General features: G+C 42.0%; 1 protein-coding gene across 1 annotated transcript in view; it reads right to left on the reverse strand.

Annotated features, from left to right (window-relative positions):
• Window positions 1-24054, reverse strand: part of LOC124280368 (guanylate cyclase soluble subunit beta-1-like) — a 60200-nt gene that overhangs the window by 27566 nt on the left and 8580 nt on the right. Inside the window, exon 2 of the mRNA XM_046716273.1 lies at window positions 23925-23998. Within this exon, the coding sequence (XP_046572229.1) occupies window positions 23925-23998 (74 nt within the window). The remainder of the gene's footprint in view (window positions 1-23924; window positions 23999-24054) is intronic.

The raw sequence follows: 24054 nt of genomic DNA on the forward strand, positions 1-24054 counted from the left end.
CTTAAGGATAGTGAGTGAGTGAGTGAGTTTAGTTTTAAGCCTCACTCAGCAATATTCCAGCTGTATGGCGGCGGTCTGTAAATTATCGAGTCTGGACCAGACATTCCAGTGATCAACAACATGAGCATCGATCTGCGCAATTGAGAACCGATGACAAGTGTCAACCAAGCCAGCGAGCCTGACCACCCGATCCCGTTAGTCGCCCCTTACGACAAGCATGGGTAACTGAAGATTCATTCTAATCCGGACCTTCACGGGTCCTTAATGATAAACCCCGTGGGATTCAGAGTGAGAATATACGCCCAAAGTAACTCGTATTTATTTTAAGAATGAGCAGGTGGTACTGTATGACATGGATGAATGTATGTTGTTTAACGCCGCACACAGCAATTGTTTCTGTTATATAACGGCGGTCTGTAAATAATCGAGTCTGGACAACAATCCAGTGCTCAACAGCATGAGCATCGATCTACGCAATTGGGATACGATATTATGTGTTTACTAAGTCAGCGAGCCTGACCACCCGATCCCGTTAGTCGCATCCTACGACAAGCATGGGTTGCTGAAGACCAATTCAAACCCGGATCTTCACGGGTCTACATATATGAATGAACGTGACCGTATCCCCATGGAGTGGATGGTGGTGCAAAGATTCACGTTTTCGCCAACACCTGGTGTCATTGCACGACTAACATACCCTTTAAAATATTTAACAAGTAACACATACCCTGGTATAGCTCACGACAAACACACCTGATCTATTTCCCGACCAATACAAACCCCGTATTTTAAACAAAGATAACATATATAAACCCTATTACTTTTTCACGAATGAGACAACCCTGATAAACCGCGAGATTAGCATCTGTCCCCTGATATATTTCACACACCACACACACGCACGCACGCACACGCACGCGCACAGGCACAACTCACTACTATCATACTGCCATTTAACATGCGGCTAACATTTGAGTACCGTTAACCAGAGAACTGCAAAGAAAAGATAAGACTGAAAGGTATGTATTAGTTATCAATCCTTAGGCACGGCCCTCAACTCCTAACACAACCCAAAACAGAAAAAAAATGAAACTTCTTCCTTTTTTTCTTTACGGAAACCAAGACTAAGCAATCCCATCTCCTACACTTCCGTTACCTAAATATGTAATGGGCTGGGCAAGGAGTCAGATCAACATTGGTGTTTTCTAAGACAATGTACATGAGACAATACTTGATAGATGGTAGTAATTCTAATAATCCCCATTTATTGACACAACTTCCCAAGACAACAGATGTTCCAGGAAGTAGTACATAACTTTGACGTGGAGGTCCCCGAAACGTACCTAAACCGAAACTGCCAGACATGTTCAGCAGCCTCGGTGTGTAGTGGCGTGTGTGTTCATAGCATGTGGAAGCCGGGTAAATACGGCCAAGAAAAAAGAGTTCGTTGTGGAACGTGTCTGGCAAAACAGTATTTTGTAATGTTCTTCTGTTGGAATCCGATTCTACATTTGGTGACCAGGAACTGTAAGTGTATCACAATTGAATAATCTTGATGTGTGGGCTGGAGCAATAGTGCGAGTAACATACCACTCGATATATTTTACGATATATTTAACATCCCCATCCCCCAATCATCCTACCCTTAATCCTCAGCTAAAGATTACCACATCTCCTGGTCTATGTTACAACTTACATATACACCCCAAGATGTATTTCACAACTTAAGTACCCCCAGACTAACATAATTCCTTCCACAGCTTACGGCGAGCCCACCTCCTTGTTTGTTAACAGTTTACGATTTAAATACCCACACGACTTACATATTTAGTGACACGATGAACCCTCTGGTGTCCCCCCGCCGTGATATTGCTGGAATATCAAAAGCGGCGTAAAACCAAACTCACTCACTCACTCACGATCAACCAAGTGCTTCATATACAGCCCACGACTAACATTTACCCTGGATGCTATTTTGACAGATACACGGACACATATGTTATCGAAGAGCCTCTTACACCGCTCCCCTGTGTTCTTCTTATACAGCTCTAATGCATGCATTTTATTTGAAAAAATACATTCTCTTCTCCAAAATGCTGCAAATACGACTGACTGACTGACTGAGTTTGGTTTTACGCCGCTTTTAGCAATATTCCAGCAACATCACGGCAGGGGACACCAGAAATGGGCAAATACGATCTTCTATGATAAGAAAATTAAATCTTTCACTTGACGTGTTAGGTTTTATAAAGATAATGATGTAGCTACAAAGGTTTAATCAGCATTCCCTGCCAGAGAAACAAAAATGACGTTTGAAGAAATTTTCCTTCAAGGTCTCCACCCTCCTTTTGAATATTCAGTGGCCGATCCAGAGTAAAAAATATATTCTGATTACGCTGAAGGTGCGCGCAAACACACTAGCGCCCGACTGAATATAGCAGTGAATTATATGTCACTAACCCAAATGCGTCGATCGATGCTCATGCTGTGGATCACTGGAGTGCCAGATTCCATTTTACAGACCGCAATATATAACTGGAATATTGCTGAGTGCGGCGTTAAACAACAAAGAAACAAATATATCACTAACCCCCGAGAATATGAACTGGCTGGTCCGTTGTAAACGTTCTGATTTTATAAGGGTGCTTGGAACCACACTAGCACCCACCTGATTATAGTATCGCCTGTGATGTGTCACCCACCCCTGACCATCCCCCTACTACCACCGACCCGTAAAGATCCGGGTTATAACTGGTCTTCAGTAACCCATGCTTGTCGTAAGAGGCGACTAACTGGATCGGGTGGTCAGACTCGCTGACTTGGTTGACACATGTCATCGTACCCCAATCGCTTAGATCGATGTTCATGCTGTTGATCCCTGAATTGTCTGGTCCAGACTCGTTTAATTACAGACCGCCGCCATATAGCTGTAATATTGCTGAGTGCGGCGTAAAACTCAACTCACTCATTCGCTCCAATACCATGTAAGCCCTCATAGACCTCCAACTGGATGTACATCTGACCTACTACACGAACCGGGTACGTTTTGAAAGCCGAAATAGTCTGGCTGCTTACACAGTTGTTAATGCATAGCTAATCAGGTGTCGAAGTTGGATCAATGATAATAGACATAAAAATGACATACAATGCCCTGTACATGTGACCTATCGGCTCAAAAGGAGCATTTCATAACTCACACTACGTTTGAGAGTGAAGGTGACCAAGCCTTGTCCTGAGAGATAAAACGGGTTATGCATGATTAATATTTTCTGTATAGAATGTAGATAGGGCCGGATGAGTAGGCAAATATTTTCTTTACCTAAAGCTTTAACAAATGCGATCGCAGGCCGTGCAGTGTCAAGTATACGAGGCCCCCTGCCGAGCCGCCAAGAGAGCATGAATCATCCTGCCGGGTCTACCGTTTGTAAGACAGACATACGAGAGCTTCTCACTAACCAGAACCCATCTACATAATACGCGCCAAGTTGGGTTTGACACATGGACCGAATTCACCCAAGAAAACCGTCCTCGCCTTCTACCAACACAGTCGGAAACATAGACGGAAATTCCGTAACATACGTTTAAAAAGCTAAAACGTTTGTTGTTGAACTTCTGTTTTGAAAAAAACGACTCTTGTTTCGTTCTTCTGTTGAAATGAGCACCTACATGCACGCTTTTGATGAACAAGAACTCCGCCAACACGTTGCAACACTTATGAAATGTGGACATAATTGTTCAATGTGCCCGATCACAATGGTCGCCTAATGAAACTGGTATGGGTTGACAAATGAACACTGAATTTTAATCATAATAGCGTTTTGTTTATTGCTTAACGCCGTACTCAAGAATAGTGCAGCCATATGACGGGTGTGGACCAGACAATCTTGTGATCGTGAAATCATCTCCTTGGATACGATGACATGCATCAACCAAGTCAGCGAGCCTGACCACCCGACCCCGTTCGTCTCCTCTTACGACGAGCATACGTTGCCGATAAGCAATTCTAACCCGGATCATTACGAGTGAACACTCAAGACTGAAAATTTATATGAAGCATTTCATGCACATATACTGAGGGAAACAATCTACCTCATAGTAGTGTTCCTCTATTTATCATCAGATTTCCTCCCACAGCGCTATTTATTCAAAGCTGGTGATGAAAACTGGAAAATATTAAAGGAACGCTTGAATTTTCCCGTGTTCCTTTATTTGTTTCTCTCAGTATATAAAGTGCCAAAATCAACTGCCATTTAAGTCATAATCTGCTGATACCTTACTCGTGTTTTACCATGAACGAAACAACAAGTCACTTCGAGCTCTCTTACCATACCAATCTCACACGCCGTGCTAACACTGAACCAAACTGTCTCCGTCCTTATCAGAGGATTTAAACCACAACAGCCCTTCATGTTATTCTTCTAGCGAATGTCAGTAGGATCTGCCCTGTACAAATATGTAAAATAGTGAGCGATATAAGCCAGGACACACATATTCACTTCAAGCTGTCGCATGTCAAAATGATAGATAGAATCCAAATAAACAAGCACACACAAATTCATGTATATGCTTGTCACGCCGTTAAGTGGCAGCAATAAGCGCCGTACTTACATAAACACAATCTGCTGATTCATCCGGAACACTCAAAATATCATCCATAAGTGAGCAAAGGTCTTGTTTTCAGATATCGGAATATTACCCCTTAAGTGCTTGACATTTATATTAAATGTTGAACATGGTACACTGAAAACGGAAAGGCACTGTTTATTTTTAGGGAGACGTAAATAGGAAGTTCTCGACATGGGTTATTCCTGCATATACGGGCGATCCAAAATGGAATATGTTTCGTGTTATAACATAACATGATGCTTTAGTATTTATTAATACATCAATACGTTCATGAGTAGGTGGGATTAAAAAATCAGAAAAAATCTCTTTAATGATTGCTGATCTCGTGTTCACAATCCAAACTTTAGTCAGAGGGGTAAATGCCGCTTTGACCAACAGATCAGTAATATGAGGCATTTTGGACGTTTGCAACACTTTGAAACTCAAGAGCACCTGTAGGTGTAACAAGGAGTGAGAAGCAATATTCCCGCAGGGGACACCAGAAATGTGCTTCTTTTAGCAGAGGTAGCTCATGGATGTGGAAGTGGAAGGTGTTTTGTCGCTTTTTATTCACACAGTGAACCCGGGTCTCTGGTGTGACGAGGGAACGCTTTAACCACTTGGGTACGTCACCTCCAAACAGAAATACCCAGGCCCATAAAGGCCCATACCGACTCGCCTGGATGACAGAAACCTGCATATTGAAATGCAGCACCATAGCCGACCTGTCCTCATATGACCTTTCAAAATATTGCCATGTAAGTTACGAGCAAAGTTTTATTCACAATGTCTTTGAGCAAGGAGTAAATGCACTCAGCGTTATACGAGAATTAATCACGCGTTGAAATATATTTCCCCCGTCGTACTTTATGTATTTATAGCTGTTCGTAAGTGCCCCCCTGGTCGTGTAACATATACTTTGAAGGCAGTTGTGTATATTCCCATAAGTACTTATCTATTGAATCAGCACATTGCGCTCGTGAGACTGAATGATTGGCCGAATTGATACTTTATAAGTGTTTCGAGAGCAAAGATATTCAACAATGTCTACAAATGAACACCCAAACAAGTACCACATCAAAAGCTTTTCGGGACTAAAAGACACGATCACAAAGTATTGAAAACATGTAAAAGGTCCCATTTGACTACGCTGGACAACAGGTGATATCACACGTTCTATCGACCTCAAGGGATATAAACATATCTGGACAGGTGCGGACGTTTTGTAGACATCTTCGCCTTTCAAATTGTCCCCGGATCAATGACCAGAATTTTCTTCTTCCCGAACGAAGAGCGTATGGAACACCTCTTCCATTTCTGCAACACGAGCTGGCTCGGTGAGGATTTAATTGGCTTTTCCACCTGTACTGTCAGTCTCGTTCAAAGGCGCGAGATGCGATACTAATAGAAGTCCACGTCTTTGATTGGACAGAACAGATACTGTATCGACATAATGGTCTCGCCATGCCTGCTGCAGGCGTTCCTAGTCGACTGAAAACAATTAGTGTGACTGAAAAAACGCACATCCGACCATCATCGATAGTAGGGACAATGATAAGAAGCTTCGCTAATGTACGATCGTTATTTGTAGATTTTAAAGGAACTAATGTGTAAACACTCAAAATGCTGACATTACTCACCAACATTAGTCTGTTGAACCAAACATTGATATGATTTGTGTTGGGAAAATGTGTCAAAACTTTTTAAGGATTTGTAAGGACATCGAACTAACCAAAAACGAAGGACATTTTTGGTGTGTGTTGTGTTCTGCCTTCAGTCAATCGATGTATCAAACAAGCTGGGATTGTCTTGTAGTAAACAACATATGCCCAATACAATAAATCTATGTTGGCAATTAGGGTCCAATTAAGCTCAGACTAGACTATTTCAAAGATCATCTTATTAGTTGAAGTGTATCCGCATTGGGCACTTTCTTTGTAAGGTTTACCATTTCTGGTGTCACCTGTCGTGATTTTGCTGGAATAAAATCAAGCGGCGTTACACTCACTCACTTTATAAAGTTTCAAGCGAAATATGACTGACGGAGTGAATTTTCGAAGTCTCCATGTCCACCTTGACCAGTATATCAGGGACAAGCATGCAATGTTTCAATCTTGTTACTGTAAGGGCTGTATTATTCGCTCCAGTCCCTTGCACAAGTAACCCGATATCCTGCCCTTTACTAATTATATAGAGAATCTCACCCGAGTGTCTTCTGATATCAAATATACAGTAAAAAAAAAAGTAGGGGATATATCACTAGCCAATGCCAATGCATATGAGAAAAAGTAATATATATCCATACAGATGAAACATTTCCAAAGGAATTCATCATCTGTTTCCTCCTTGGTTTTATCATTTGCATTTTATCAATCTTGTAAATCCAATATCCCCTCCTTTTTTTAATGGTATATATCAACACAAGTTGATTAAGGTGACAAATATCCGAGGCTTGCCGAGGATATTTTTACTTTAATCAACGAGTGTTGATATATTTGATATCAGAAGACACTAGGGTGAGATTCTATTTATCATATAAAATCACTCTTCTTCAGTTTAATGAAAATTGTACATCTCTGAACAGGGTACTGCCATTAGACTTGCAGTGCAGTGATGACATAGCATTGTGACATCATCAAGTTCATGACGTCATAGCAGTGTCTGGGCATTGTACAAAATCTACTGTCCAAACTTATCACCCAAGAGATATCGTTTGATCTCACACAAGAAATATTTCCTGTGGAACACAGTTTTGGATAATAAATAATGGGGTTATGGGGCTCAAGGCACTGGTACAATGGGTTCCATAACAAATGTTTCAGCCAATCCCCTCGGGCTATGATGTCACATAACCCCTAAACTTGAAATCTTCCTCTTTCTGCCTGCACGGACAAGGTGACAGCAAGATCTCAACCTGTGGATTGTATTTTAGGTATCACCTGGTCGGAACTTGCATAACCTGTAGCCAAGCCTTTCACCAACATAATAATATTACTGTCTTTTTGTGCTGTGTCATCTTTAACTGGAGTACTTCACGCAACAGGCATACTTGCCCACCCCTCTTTCCGTGAGACGTCCGTATTGCACAACGGTAGTAATTCAACAAGAGTGAGTGATTGAGTAAGTTTAGTTTTACGCCGCACTCAGCAACATTCCAGCTATATGGCGAAGGTCTGTAAATAATCGAGTCTGGACCAGACAATCCAGTGAGCAACAGCATGGGCATCGATCTGCGTAATTGGGAACCGATGACATGTGTCAACCAAGTCAGCGAGCCTGACCACCCGATCCCGTTAGTCGCCTTTTACGACAAGCATAGTCGCCTTTTATAACAAGAATGGGTTGCTGAAGACCTATTCTACCCCGGATCTTCACGGGTCACAATTCAACAAGAAGACAAAGTCATCAATATCCCCCGCAATGGCAAAATACTCTTCATGAATATGTCTACGAGTTACTATGTCAAATGTTTTGGCGTGTATATTACTAAGTGGAAGGAGAGTACTGAAAGGTTTCAAATTTCTGCTCCAGAAAGGAGCACTACCACCAAAATTGTTGCCATAAAAAGATTTATTTTATTCAGAAATCCAAAACTACCAAAAGGCACCAACTCACCACTAGACCTACCTATGTATGGAATTGGGTGATGAAACAGTGAACAGTTTTTAAGTTCTGCTCCGGAAAAGAGTACTACCACCAATTTCAGTCAAAGTCAAACTTGTTGCCATGGAAACGCAAAATATATTATATTCAGAAATCCAAACCTACAAAAAGGCACCAGTTCACCACCAGATCTATCTATGTGCCAACTTTGGTGAAGAAACATTGAACGGTTTTAGAGTTCTGCTCCGGAAAAGTGTACTACCACCAATTTCAATCTAAGTCAAACTTGTTGCCACCAGATCTATCTATGTGCCAAGTTTGGTGAAGAAATATTGAACGGTTTTAGTGTTATGCTCCGGAAAAGACAAATGTGCACGGACGCACGGACGAAGTGAATTTTAATACACAACCACCCCACCCCCACCCCGCAAAACGCGTTGCGGGGATAACAAGTCTTACTTCAGTAACTTTTGAGCCGAGAGGTCACATGTACAGGGCCTTATATGCCATTTTTATGTCTGTTATCATTGATCCAACTTCGACACCTGATTAGGGCATTATATGCCATTTTTATGTCTGTTATCATTGACCCAACTTCGATAGCTGATTAGCTATGCATTAACAACTGTTTCAGACTATTTCGGGCTTTCAAAACGTACCCGGAGTGTATGGTTTGAGAGACGTACATCCTGTTGGAGGTCTTTACTTGAAGGGTATGAGGACGTACATGGTGGTATTAGGGTGAGTGCGCGACTTAGTTTTACGCCGCACTCAGCAATATTCCAGCTACAAACAGGTGGTCTAGACCAGACAATCCAGTGATCAACAGCATGAACATCAATCTACGTAATTGGGATACAGTGACACGTGTCAACCAGGTCACTAAGTCGCCTCTTACGACAAGCATGGGTTGCTGAAGACCAATCATAACCTGGATCTTCGCGGCCATATCCTCTTAGTAAAACAAGGAAACATAACAAATACTTTTTGAGAAAAAGCAAACATCAGACTAACTAGTTCAGCATGTGCTTGATGCATATGCACCTTTTCATGATAAATTATTTAGCTGTTTCCAAGTTATGATCTGGAAACCAATACTGCACGTTATTCATGCCTCGAATGAGCAGCCGAGGAAACGCAAACATTCCGGGGTTTTAAATTTATGTTAGAAAAAGCAAACATCAAACGACAACTAGTTTAGCATGTGTTTGGTGCATATGCAAAGTTGCAAATCTCATATACTGAGCGCAGGACTGACATCTCAGTAAAACCGCTTATAAATATTGCTCGACGGCTACAAACAGGAACCAAAGGCACAAGCCGGCTCTTGATGTTTTACCAAAATGAACTCAAATAATCCATCCAAGTAAAGCTGATAGTACGAACTCTTAGTAATGCCCAAATATATGTTGAATTGGATTTTCTGAGGTTTAATGTTGCATCAGTTTAGTTCAAACCTACAACCTGCAATCTATATTTCATATTAGGCAAACATCGCTTTTAACCACCACGTTTGGCCCATGTGTGATGTTGATTGTCAAAGCATCTTAACATTAAATATGGGGCAGTGGGATAGCCCAGTGGTTAAAGCGTTCGCTCGTCACGCCGAAGACCCGGGTTCGAGTCCCAATAAGGGTACAATGTGTGAAGCCCATTTCTGGCGTCCCCCGCCGTGATATGACTGTAATATTGCTAAAAGCGGCGTAAAACTAAACTCACCAACATTACATATGATATGGTAGCAGGAGATTGTTTTGAGCATAACGTTTTCCTCCAAAAGAATGTCATACTCAAGTAAATACAGCAGTCTAATGTGACAGAGCGGAATTCAGGTTACCAAAGATTAACTCGTTTAGCGCGTATGTCAGCTTATTTTACTGAAATATTACACGTGTTTGTTTATGAAACACAAATAAACTCGAACGATGGCAAGGTAAGGTGGTGTTTGTAATGTAGGAAACACCTGACAAAACAATAAGTGATACTTTGCATGCCTAAGTACTTTTTTACGTCACTGAAATTTACTGTCTAGATAAAGCATTGCATGCAAAGAGGCATTCTGAAGTGGACTTTTTGTAGAGATGAAGGATGGAAGCTGATTGGTATCACAGACGCTGTTAATAATAACCCAGATCAGGTTGATGAACAAGAAAACAAAGGTGTGTCTTGATCTCGTCTTTGAAGTTCTATTTCAAAAGTGTCCTCTATCTTTTCTGAGTCTTGCCAAGGCCCATGCGACATGACGTTACAACACAGAACGGTCTAACCTCCCTTGTACTGCATGTTTAGCTATTGCTCATCACAGAAGCTTGAAGCATACAACAACTAACTTTCCATCAGAGCTTCAAGCGCTGCAGAGCAGTTTATTTCTGGATATGGCGCTATATAAGTTTTTCCATAGATAGATAGATAGATAGATAGATAGAATTGTTAATCAAGACGGTATTGTTAGGACGTTCCTGCCAAGGGCAAACCTGTATGGAAGTCAAGTTCGTTTTTTTAGGAACACGACGTTTTGGAGTATATTCTTACTGCTTCCTCAGGTGGATGAAACTAGTAAAAGACTAGTAAACAGATTGCCATATAAGTTCGTGTGAAACCACAACAGTGATAGCACAATAACAAGGGAAGCCAGAGATTAGTAAGGGTAATTAGAAGCCATGGATTATTTCACATAAATATGTATTTCCTGGCGTGACATTTAACGCTTATTTTGTGTGTATTTGCTGATTTAAAATTTCATCATATTTGTCAGATAATTCATTTTCGTATATATTATGTTACGTGCAATATTAGTAAATTTAAAAATGTCACCATATTTTCAAATGACTCATATTCGTATATTTGCGGGTGCTATATGCAATAAACAAAATGTGATCAACTTGACTGTTTACCAGCGAGTGCTGGCACACTTGCATTTCTACTACAGACTATAGCTTTAATCCCCATTGTTGTAAGGATTAGTACGGTCTAGTAATGTTAATCCCTAAACAATACGTGCAGACAAAAAGAGAACGGTATCGATGACGTTCATGTCGGTTTGAATAACGCCATAAGAGATATCAATGTTTCCACGTTTTATTAAATACTCACATACATATACTTTAATAGATACACAAATTTATATGACGCTTCCTTGCACTAAACTGTTTCATTGTATCGTATGGAAAGAACGGTCAAAGATTACAAATGTTACAACAAACTCATACAACACAAGCTAATCTATGTACCCTGAGTGCGAAGGTTGATAGAATGAGTGATGGGTCATACGATGGTGTGTCAGATGAATCCAAAGGAACATGATTCGAATAATTTGCTGCTTTGACAGGCAATGGGTCAAAACAGGTTTGGTTTGTTGTTTTACGCCGCACTCAGCAATAGTCAAGCTATGGACTGGACAATCCAGTGATCAACAGCATGAGCATCGATCCACACAATTGAGATACGATGACATGTGTCAACAAAGTCAACAAGCCTGGCCATCCGATTCCGTTAGTCGCCTTTTATGACAAGCATGGGTTGCTGAAGACCAGCCGGATCTTGACGGGTAGCCATCATTGAGAGAGGTTTAGGATTTGGATCACGGCAAGCATACTTAACAAATGAGCACCACACTGAGTAGTCGTAAAACAGCGGATACCCGTGACTTACTGGGAGAACGAAGAACCGGTCCGATGATTAGGTATATTTAGACAAATTATAATCCTCTACTAGAATCAAGAAGGATTTGCCAAATTCTCCTGTCAATTTGTGAAGCAACAAAGTAATCTCTCTCCTATTTATCCCAATAACAATAGCACAGGATGACTGCGTCCTTGAGAGGTGCTCAGGAGGGACGTTCATAGCAGATGCCAAATTCGTTATCAACCCTCATCTAGTCTCCCTACAATGAGGCATGAATGCAAGTCCCAGTTTAGTTAGGTCCTCATCGTGATCAATCCAATTTGACTCTCTTCCTCTTATCGGAACCTCCTCGAGTCCAGCGGGAAGGTGTGGTGAAGGACAGCTCCTGCCATCCAGCAGCTTGCGCTAGACCTGCAGCCCGTCTATGCTCAAACTCCAATCTATGAACGATGACCACGCTCTTGTTGTCAAGTGGACTGTCCAAGGACTCTCACTTTAACACCATTACAGCCCCTACACAGGTGGAATTCGGGGAAAATGTCAAGTCGCACATCAGACACGTGGAGTTGTCATTTCACGAGCAGAGCAGGAACGAATTGAAAATGCTTGTCCCTCACAGAGGCTCAAGTACGATCATTACAGCATTGAGTGACATAACCCTCATATTCCTATTATCCTGAGTGTCCATTCTGAAAGTGATTGTCAGCTCGTATCGACGTTTCTGGGATTAAATATTAGGAAATGTCACTAACCTGACATCCAAAATAATCGGCAATGGTATTGCAGGAAACTGTATAACTAATATACCGATGTACATGTATATGCAATAATTACTTCCTATTTACAGAACGACATACGTTCGTGGACATCCACATATGAAATTTTTAAGTTCTAAGATCCATAGACTATTTTTACTAGATCATTGTACAAGAAAAGTAAATAACATAATGTTAACAACATTGAGTAAGTTTAGCTTATGCCGCTTTAAGCAGTATTCCAGTAATATCACGGCAGTGGACACGAGAAATTGGCTTCAGACATTGTACAAATGTCGGGAATCAAACCCGGGTCTGTAGCGTGACGAGTGAACGCTTTAACCACTAGGCTACCACTTCGCCTCTATTGTTAACAACAAAGTGGCACAGTAAAGTATGGTTATAACGAACTATAAGGGAGCTCAAAATTTACTTTGCTATACCATTAGTTCGTTATATGCATTTCGACGAACATAGTCAGCAAGGGTCGGGACAAAACCAAAAAATATTCGTTACATCCGTCAGTTCGTTATAAGGATGTCATCATATACGTAGTTCATTGTATTGGACTTAACGCCACTATTACCAGTTTGTCAATGTTATCACCGCAGAAGCTATTAAAGCACTTAAGCGATGCCATTTGTAGAGCTTTCCAATTCAGTTAACGCCACAGCAACCATGATACTGTTGACAAAATAATTACCACAGTACATTTTGTACTCGAGATGGTGTAGTGCTATCATTATACGAATAATATCATTATGAACGAAATGAAATTTGTATTTTTAGAAGCAGATTTGAAGATCCCCCGGCGATTGATGTCTGGTGAAGTCAGTCTGTTTTGAAGTAGGTATATTTAAATAAGTCATCGTGGCTTTTCCTTTTTGACTTTTCATCTTAGCTTCAGCCATTGTATGACTATCTCCTTTAATCTTTTAATAACCACATTAATTTGTGAGTGAGTTTAATTTTACGCCGCATTCAGCAATATTCCAGCTATATGGCGGCGGTCTGTAAATAATCCAGTGTGGACAAGACAATCCAGTGATCAACTGCATGAGCATCGATCTACGCTATTGAGATACGATGACATGTGTCAACCTAGTCAGCGAGTCTGACCATCAGATCCCGTTAGTCGCCTCTTACGACAAGCATGGGTTTCTGAAGATAAATGCCAACACGGATCTTAACGGGAATACAATTCCGACAAACGTAGGCACTTAAACGAGCCCAAGAGTATATAGAGAATCTCACCCAAGTGTCTTCTGATATCAATTATATCAACACGAGTTGATAAAGTTACAAATATCCGAGGCAAGCCTCAGATAATTTTACTTTTATCAACGAGTGTTGATATATTTGATATCAGAAGACACGAGGGTGAGATTCTATTTATCATCCAAAATCACTCTTCATTAATTTTCAATGAAAAATTTTCATCTCTGAACATGGTACTGCCATTAGACTTGCAGTGCAGCGATGTCATAGCATTGTGACGTCATCAAGTACATGACGTCATAGCATTGTCAGGGCATTGTACAAAATCTACTGTCAAAACGATATCTCCTAGGAGATATCGTTTGATCTCACACAAGCGATATCTCCAGTGGAACACAGTTTTGGATGATAAAGTTCTATGTCATGGCAATGGGACACATCACAGCAGAGGAAAATGCTCACCGTTAAGGACTCGGTATTAAACTCAACATCAAGAATCCTTACCGGAAGCGTGGTTGTCAAGACGATGTAATGTGCAAAATGATGTTGATACGTACATGTATTTATCAGTCGTGTTTGTCTCTTGATGTGAGGCAAAGTCCTTGCATTCCGACTAAATGTAAACATGCACTTACTCGGGACGATTTGTACACAAAAAAGCAGGCTGATCAATGCGAATTGATTTTAATTCTCATGTTTTATTCAGCATTACATACTGTCTCAGCATATTTGGGTTTCGATGGAACCGGATGCAATAACATCAATGCCGTGATGTCATCAGTGAGGCAGTGAGTGAGTGTGGTTTTACGAGATTTTTAGCAAATATTCCAGCTATATATACAAGAAATGGGCTTAACATATGTGGGGAATCGAACCCGAGTCTTCAACATGACGAGCGAGCGCTTTAACCACAAGGCTAACCCACCACCCCATCTTCAGTGAATGAGTGAGTTTAGTTTTACGCCGCACTCAGCAATATTCCAGCTATATGGCGGCGGTCTGTAAATGATCGAGTCTGGACCAGACAATCCAGTGAGAAACAGGTTGAGCATCGATCTGCGTAATTGGGAACCGATGACATGTGTCAACCAAGTCAGTGAACCTGACCTCCCGATCCCGTTAGTCGCCTCTTACGCGAAGCATAATCGCCTTTTGTGATCTTCACGGGTCCCCCATCATCAGTGTGAATACAAGTCAACAAGACACATCAATCGTCCTGTGCAAGGGACCCCCACGATTTGCTTTTGGAATAATGCTTACTCCAAAATTAAGTAATGAATATTAATGAGTAACGCGATGCGACTGGTTAAAACATGTTCTATCTTAGATAAATGCAGGTTACTTTACCTTTCATGACCTGCAAAGAGTTTTGTCTACCAAAATCTACCGAAAGGGTCGTTTTCAGCTTTACGTGATTTTCGTATTCATTATAGAATTAGTCTTAATATTAAAAGACCAACAACGCAATTTGAATATTGTCGACGTCTTTCATGCCCTTGAGAGTTCTATCACTAAGCGTCATCATAATGTTGGAGAAAAGTGTTAAACGTCGTAGATCTGTTCCATCATGTAAGGGGCGGTGGAGTAGCCAAGTGATTAAGGCGTTCGCTCGTCACGCCGAAGACCCTGGTTCGATTCCCCACATGAGTACAATGTGTGAAGCCCATTTCTGGTGTCCCCCCGCCTTGATATTGCTGGGATATTGCTAACAGCGGCGTAAAACTAAAGTCAGTCACTCACTCACTCCATCTAAAATCCATGAGCAAGGATGTAATGCTGAAAGACCTAGGATCATGGTCATGATGAATCTGGGATCTAAAACAACAAAGAGCGAATCCTCAGAGGCCAAAGGGACACAACTCTACACTGCTAATTGCAGCGCGTCATAACAGAAGCAGGGGAAATCGTTGAGGTGACCTATGCTAGCACAAAACCTATTTAAAGATCCCCAAACACTGAAAAGTTACAGTAACCTGCATTCTTTGTTTCCCTACCAGATATAAGAGTACAGTCATTAATAATTTCCCCAGAAAATGTAAACTCGACTGAATCCATCATCATTCTCCCGCTAACTCACACACCCACAAACCGGACGTTCTACTGAACTCTACCATCAGGCCCTATCGACACACAAAAGCAGAGCGTTAGTTTGCCTGGAGATATGCACTAGACAAAGGGAATTTCATCTACCAGATCAAAGCATCCCAACACAAGCTGATTGGAGCTAGGGGAGTGTTGTAATTACTGCAGCGTCTTTCAATGTATCTAATAAGATACACACTAAGGCCCTGACTGGCTGTATGGTGGGGCGGCTGATAGAAGCGGGCAGATTTGTTAACTAAGATGATAGAGTCCCTTGCAGCTATGTAACAATACACACATGGTCGATAGTTATTGTATGGCGACTGTAATGACCACAACGGGGAACTGTTACGGCAAAAATTGTAATCAGGCAAGTTTTCCGCTCGCGAAAATACCTTCTTCAAACAAAAATGATTAAGGGCTATTCGATGCTTCTTTGGAAAAGTATGAAGTGGATTCATTTGGCTTCGAAAGTCTAAATGTAATTGGTAACGATCCTTGTTACGGTTCTTGAATCGTCTTGCAACATCTAAGCATTACGGTTGCTGATGTATCAAACCATTGCTGACTTTGATGTTAATGGTGTATACCCTTATATTTGGTTTGGACGGGATGTGTCGGTGCATCTCCATAAGGCCATATCAGTGAGAAAGAAGATGCACGCATCCATCGACACTTCTTAGAATTCACTTGAAACCTGCTGATCCTGCAAGTAGGCGAGCAGTACGGCTTAACTGGACATGACCTAGGTTAGAATTGGTCTTCAGCAACACATGCTTGTCGTAAGAGGCGATTAACAGGTTAGGGTGGTCAGGCTTGCAGATTTGGTTAACATGTCATCGTATCCCAACTGCGTCGAGCGATGCTCATGCTGTTGGTCACAGGATTGTAAGGTCCAGATTTGATTATTTACGGACCGAAGCCATATAGCTGGAATATTGCCGAGTGCGGAGTTTAACAACAAAGAAACAAACCGCTTACTGGACAATCTAGCAACAAGCAGGTTTTAGAAAAAATAATCGATTACATAGCTGAAATAACAACAATATTCCTCGCCCTTGAATGCGTTCGAGTGACCAATAAGGAGCTTGTTACAAGATAGGTCAGTAGGACATCACAACACAAATATATGCTCGAGTGTGCTCATTAACGTGTCGCGAGTTCAAATCAGTAGAAATTACTGACTTCTTCCACTCTTATTTGAAACGTGATTGCTGGGGTCTCTGTTTGGGGCAGGGAAGACAATTATTCGCCGTGACACAGAACCTAGAAAGGTCCCAAGAGACAGCATCAAGTCAGTGTTTTTATGGGATGTGTGCCCCGGCCGTGGTAACAGGTCAGCTGATTGTGTGCTGCTGTCGGTCTATTCCGACTGCTATAATTGCCATATTACACCTGGGAGCCGCGGCATCAAAGGGAAGATAATTTGTCGCTCAATTTGAGGATCATCAAAAGGTACGCAGACCTGGCCTCTTGTGGGAGTTATATTGCTGGAAACAGACGCTCAGACCAGACTGCGGATCAATTGGGCAGGTTCGGCTGTCTGTATGATTACAGTCAAGTGGTCAATGTTGGCTAAATATCACCACTTAAATGAAGCATTATCATCATTACAGGTCCTGCAGTGCAACTTCGACACTTACTTATATCATTATTAAAAATACACACATCGAGTATTGAGTTGTAGTATCAACAACTTTAATAACATAAAATTAGATTACGGATTTTAGAATAGGTTTTGGGCGCCTGCATATTTATTACAATTCTTTTTCCGTGAAGACATTCAATATTACAGATTTGGAAGGCACAACGAGCTGACAAGGACTGAGATAAAGGAGTCTGCTTGTGTTGAGATTAACAGTTACTGTCCCGGTCTTTATTTCGTTATGCATCGTGGGGCTGTGGGGTAGCCTAGTGGTTAAAGTGTTCGCACGTCACGCTGAAGACCCGGGTTTGATTCCTCAATGTGTGATTCCCGTTTCTGGTGTTCCTTGGTCTGCAGTACCCCATGTTTGTAAAAGGTGACTAAAGATATCGGGAGGTTTGGATAGTGAGTGAGTGAGTTGGGTTCAACGCCTCTTTGAACATGGCAAGTCATCAACGTGTTCTGAAAATCATATCTACCATAGTGAACGGACGAGTTTAGTTTTAGGCTGCTTTAACAATAGTCCAGCAATGCCAGACTGGGGGGTTACGATGGTAAGCTAGCTTTTAAGCCTCTGTTGGAAATAGTAGAGGCGAGTAACAGGATCGGGTGGTCAGGCTCGCTGATTTGGTTGACATATGTCATCGTATTCCAATTGCGTAGATCGATGCTCATGATGTTGATCACTGGGTTGTCTGGTCCAGACTCAATAATTTACAGGAGTATACTGGAGTAGCTGGAATATTGCTGAGTGCGGCGTAAAACCAAACTCACTCACTCTTTTGGGAAATATACCCGAAAAGACACAGTCCCAAAATTTAGCTTTACATGATGTTATCTAATGTCGAGTTGGTCCGCTACCCTGTGACGTTACCTTCGTTCAATCATTTGACAGCGAAACACAAACCATAACCCCAGCAAAGAAGACCAGAACCCGACCCAAATGCTCAATAAGAATATGCTACAATCTCTGCCTACGAAAGTCTCCATCATCCTGCCCTCTGGAATAGAGACAGTGCCACTGGACTCCAGGGAAATGTATCTGACCTTGCCCCAACGTTCATTGATCGGGAGGTGTAGGTAATTTTAAAATGTTACATGCCAGCTTCTTTGCTGTAGCAAGATCGGAGCATACGGCACAAAGACATCCATGAAGCCATCTCGACTGGAACTTGATACCTTGGAACCGAGTAATTGGTGCTTGTTTATGAATTATTAATGGCAGCTAAGTTCACGTTTCCAAATGTGCTTTTCATGACGTCTTTGCGACTGAAGAAGGCGCATCGGTCGAACATCTACATCCCTTAAGTCATCTTGGCTGTGAAGACCTTGAAAACATTCTGCGCATGACCGAAGTTCTACACTCCGAATTAAACAGGGCGGTCTAAAAGAGCTGTGGAATTCCAAATAACCGACGATACCATTGCATTAGTATCGATCTGAAATTGGCTTGTCGTTTCTCACATTTCGGACGTCTGAATTGGGGATTTGATGATTTAATTGTAGAACAGCACCTTGAAGGTCTCCAGGAGCTGTTGTACAGGTCCCATCTCCCATGTGAAGGCTGACGGTATATCTTATGTTACACAACAGCACCAACATTAAAGCAGAATTTAAAATGGGGTATTTAGAAATCATGTATTATTCAAAGGTTCGAATATTTCATTCAGGATTTCACCAAGTAGTGTATGCATCTTCATCTGTCACTATGGCGACGGGTGAAACTGAAATGTATACGTTGTGTTTTGTGGTTGACATTCACAAAAGCACGGTGTGAACATAAATCCCGAGTCTGCCACACCAGAGTTGAGGCTTGAGTGAGTGAGTGAGTTTTTAGTTTTACGCCGCACTCACCAGTATTCCAGCTATATGACAGCAGTCTGTAAATACTCGAGCCTGGACCAGACAATCAAGTGATCAACATCATGAGCATCGATCTACGCTATTGGGACATGATGACATGTCAACCAAGTCAGCGAGCCTGACCACCCGATCTCGTCTGTCGCCTCTTACGACAAGCATGGGCAAGTGAAGATCAATTCCCATCAGGATCTTCAAGGGTCAGTTCTGGCTTGTGGAATACTGAGACACCGAAGAGAGTACAAGGTCTGTCGAGCGAATGATTGAGTGAGTGAGTGAGTTGGGTCTAACGACGCTTTGAACAGCCATTCCGTTATTTTACGGTCTGTCAGATTAATAAGGGATGTAAGACCAAAGTGACACTTCTACCACTTACCTGAAACCCACAATATGGCGCTTTCATAAAATAAGGACAGAACCAGGATTCGAAGCAACAATCACAGTTTCCTGGCGAGACCAAGATGGACAACTCTGCACAGCGAACTGCGCTTTACACACGTGTGCCATATGACCATATATGTGAAAAGAGTCACCTTCAGAAAAAATATGTGATGATTAATGTCATGAATCAATCAGGTTGTCAAGACGAAGTATGATGACCGTACCCCAGTGTAGTTGATCATATTCAGCATATCTCGGTTATATGATGACGGCCTGTAAATGGGCAGTGATTGATAAGATAAGAAGGGCCTCACACTATTACTGTACAATAAGTCTCACCACTCAATCCATTTAGTCGCCTACAAGTATAAATTGCCCGGTCAATACTGTGAAACTACCAACGCTGACACATAATAGCTTTCTAGTTGGTCTTTCCTTGGTAGCCATTCACACCAATCCATCTTGGGGCTACTAAACTATAATCACCTTTGATAATTACAATATAAACACTGACTCTGTTCAGGAATATACGTGTGACACAGGAATAATAAGTCTGTAAAATTATTTATTCTGCATTGTTTTCAGATAGAGGGATTAATTTCGCGTTTACGATTTGTCACACACATATATGTTTAAGTGTGACTGCGTGCGCGAGCGTGCATGAGAGCGTACACACGTGCGTGCGTGTAACTGTTAGTACTTGCTCGGACAAATGCCCGTCTCTCAGGTCTGATGCCGCGGCATGGACACCCTACTAGGGCTTAGTACTCTATAGTAGACCAGTTTATGATTACTACACTGTGTGCTCTGTGACAGCACGGTAACAACAAATACCACCATTTCACGTCTTGAATGATGCAACGAGGGGATCGAACCATCGACCTTCCTGATCAGGTCAGCCGCTCTGTGTATTTGCCAACGGAGGAGGCCTTTTTTACTTCAGATCCCCGTGGGTGAGAGGGCAACGTATGCTTCAAGCATGGGTCTATTGCCCCATAGGTATGGCTCATACTCGGTGACCTATATTGGGAGTCATGGTGCACCTGTGCTGTGGATCGCTTCCGTATCTGGTTTGTCTTGCCAAGGCAGACCGTTTTGTTACATCTTGATTTTTTCTTAAATCACCCTACACAACATTCACTTCACTCGCTGATATTACACGTAAACAATATCTGATGTCGTAACGAGGAGGTTATTCGGGGATAGTATGATGCATCAAGTGAGAAGTATTCTCAACTTTCTGCAGGTATAACTGCGGTTGGTCAACAGCAGTAAGAAGCAGCAGCAATAAATTATCTATATTTCAGAATTAGATAAAAAAGTTCACTTCATTGACAATGGTCGATGGTCAGTTAACGATGTTCTGTCGAGTCCACGATGGTCCCTGTAGACAGTGCTCAATGTTGCGATATTGTATCACACGTGAGTGAGTGATATTGTACAATGTTTCAGCCGTTTTGTTTACCAAGAAACGATTGCTGGTAAAAATAGGTGAAGGCATATTTCTCATCAGGATTTGGAATCCCCACACAATTTGGAAAGGTAGCTCCAGATGGTCAGCCACGGTGTTATCCAGTGAAGAAACACCTCCACATAACCCCATTCCTACATAACCCCATTCGCAGATAACCCCACTCCACCATAACCCCAGCCCCACCGACACAACGGGATCTGGAGCCTCGAGAGTATGGTTGAGTTACTGATTAATGAGAGCGCCCGGCCATTTGTATCAGCTGGAATCCCATGTGTTATTTCCAGATAACCATTATTTCTGTGTCTGCTAAGCAGGTGCCATGCAAGCAAGGAGACGAATTATACAAGCCAAACAGTTTTAACTTTACTTAATTGTTTCTAAATACGACAGGACTCCATTCAACTGACAGTCGCCACACATCTTTTCCCCAAGCGTGCTGAAGTGCGCAAGGTTCGTGAAAAAACACGTTACCAAATTGTAATGTGGGCATTTTCAACCCATGGCACGTATTGGCGAGCTATCAACTTAAAAGTGAACTATCTAAAAGGACTGCCTCTGACTGGACTCATTGGCGACGGGAAAACCCAACGTTTCTTCGAAAAAGGTGAGCCAGTCATTGGAAGAAATTCCAAAGAGATTCAGATCTAGATGTTTACCACCGGTAAAATCCAATAACTGACAAATGGAACCGCTATCACAGGATTCTGAAACGTCTTCGGCTAAAAAAACAGTGCCACGATTTACGGCGCCTTAAGCGATTTGGGTCACACGTGCCCCTCCATAACATTACAAAAATACAAAGACCTTGAAAAACACTACGTCCTACAGAATACTCACAGAGGGCCAGGAACCTGAGTTGCACTGTAAACTACAGTTAGGAATGATGACCATCATGCGTGCACGTGGTAATACACATTGTGACGCTGGATACAGTAAACTGCTGTTGTAACGAACCTGAAGGGGCCCGTAATTTCAGTTCGTTATAACCGTAGTCCCTCATATGCATCTGACTAAAATATGAGGTGAGGTGAAATTGGGTTTAACGTCGTACTTGAGAATATTTCGTTCATATGACGACGTGCATGCGTGTGTATGTGCGGCTGCTTCTACTAGCCCAGACTTAAGCTGGTTTAATAGTGCTAGCCCACTGGGATACCATGCCGCAGTGCAGCATGGATACCCCACTCAGACACATTATACTGACTCCGAGCCGACCAGTCCTTGTTGTACCCATTAATGCCGAGCGCCAGGCAGAGACCAACAAGTACCACATTTTAACGTCTTTAGGTATGACGCGGTCGGGAATCGAACCCGCGACCTTCCGTTCTCCGGGCGGACGCTCTAACCACTACACCACGGAGGCGGTCACTAAAATATGAAGTGACCGGGACAAAACAAACAGTTCGGTATATATGACAGTTCGTTATGACGTGTTGGTTACAGATGCAGTTTCCTGTATATTATAGCATTATATTGGTGGGTGGCATTACATGTATCTGCGTGTCAGTCTTATAGATATGAAGACATTCGGGGCGTCATGTTCAAATAAATCATCTACTCAAAAGAAGTTACGGAACACTCGTTTCTTTCTTATTGCTAATGTAATAACGGCAAATCCATCATAACAGATTGAGTAGTATATATTCCCATATATAATTGTCTGTATAATAGCGAACACGGGCAAACATTATCACCGGAAGAATGTATTTGAAGGCGTCCCTGTGCGAATATGCCATCACTGCCATGTCCACTGTGGGAAATAGAGGACGTTACATCACTGAGTGTGCCATGTCATTGTCTCAGTATGGTGTGGTTTGTACCCGATCACGTAACACGGTTCAAGATTGGATTGGGATGAGTGAGTGAGTGAGTGAGTTGGATTTTACGCCGCTTTTAGCAATATTCCAGCAATATCACGACGGGGGACACCAGAAAGGGGCTTCATACATACTACCAATGTGGGAGATTCGAACACGGCCTTCGGTGCGACGAGCGAACGTTTTAACCACTTGGTTAAGAAACCTTGGGATAAGTGGGTCGACGTTTAGCGAATCTTATTTACGTTTCTTTGAAAAACTGTACATTGCAGTATGCCATTAAAAGCGATTTCTTCTGTAGCTTGGTCTGTTCTGTAGCTTAGTCCAAGCTTTTTATGCAGTGGTTCGGGACAATCTTATGATATCAGGGCCACAGTCCCCAAACCGTTCCCAGCAGTACGACCTATCGTATTTCGACAGTTTATCACAGGCTTACGAAAGTCGTAATCTTACGAACGCTTTGAGGATCGCGACGTAAGGTGGGGAAAAAGTTTAGCAACAAATCCAAACACGCTTAAAAATAATTAAGGTCAAGCTCTTCAGATATGGGGTCGGTTGGGTAATCGGAATCACATCTTTTTCCTCCTTTTGTTGAGGAGGTCTAAATATAGACATGAGATCTGGATTGTACTCTTCCTGGGTTGTATTACAAAGTACTAGCATCAGCAGTATCCATGGACGATGAGCGTGGTATCTGTGCATATAAAAACAAACTCATTCCACATGCTGTCCACATCTGTGCTGGCTGAAGCGTTTTGTTGTTTGATCGTTGTGTTTGTTTGTTGGGTACAGTTATCTTATTTGTTTGTTGTTTGCCGTGCACCTAAACAGTATGGTAACAAAAACACTATTAGTCTTACTTGATTGCCTCCCACTTTTCTTGCCCAAATTGTCTCAGCACCAGCAGCTCCAAAGCGTGATTGACGAACCCGTACTGAAACACAACAAACATCATCTTAAACATGTATCACCATGGAGTGAGTGAGTGAG

Source organism: Haliotis rubra, unplaced genomic scaffold (assembly GCF_003918875.1).
Source record: "Haliotis rubra isolate DU_JTF1 unplaced genomic scaffold, ASM391887v1 Scf266, whole genome shotgun sequence".
NCBI lineage: Eukaryota > Metazoa > Mollusca > Gastropoda > Lepetellida > Haliotidae > Haliotis > Haliotis rubra.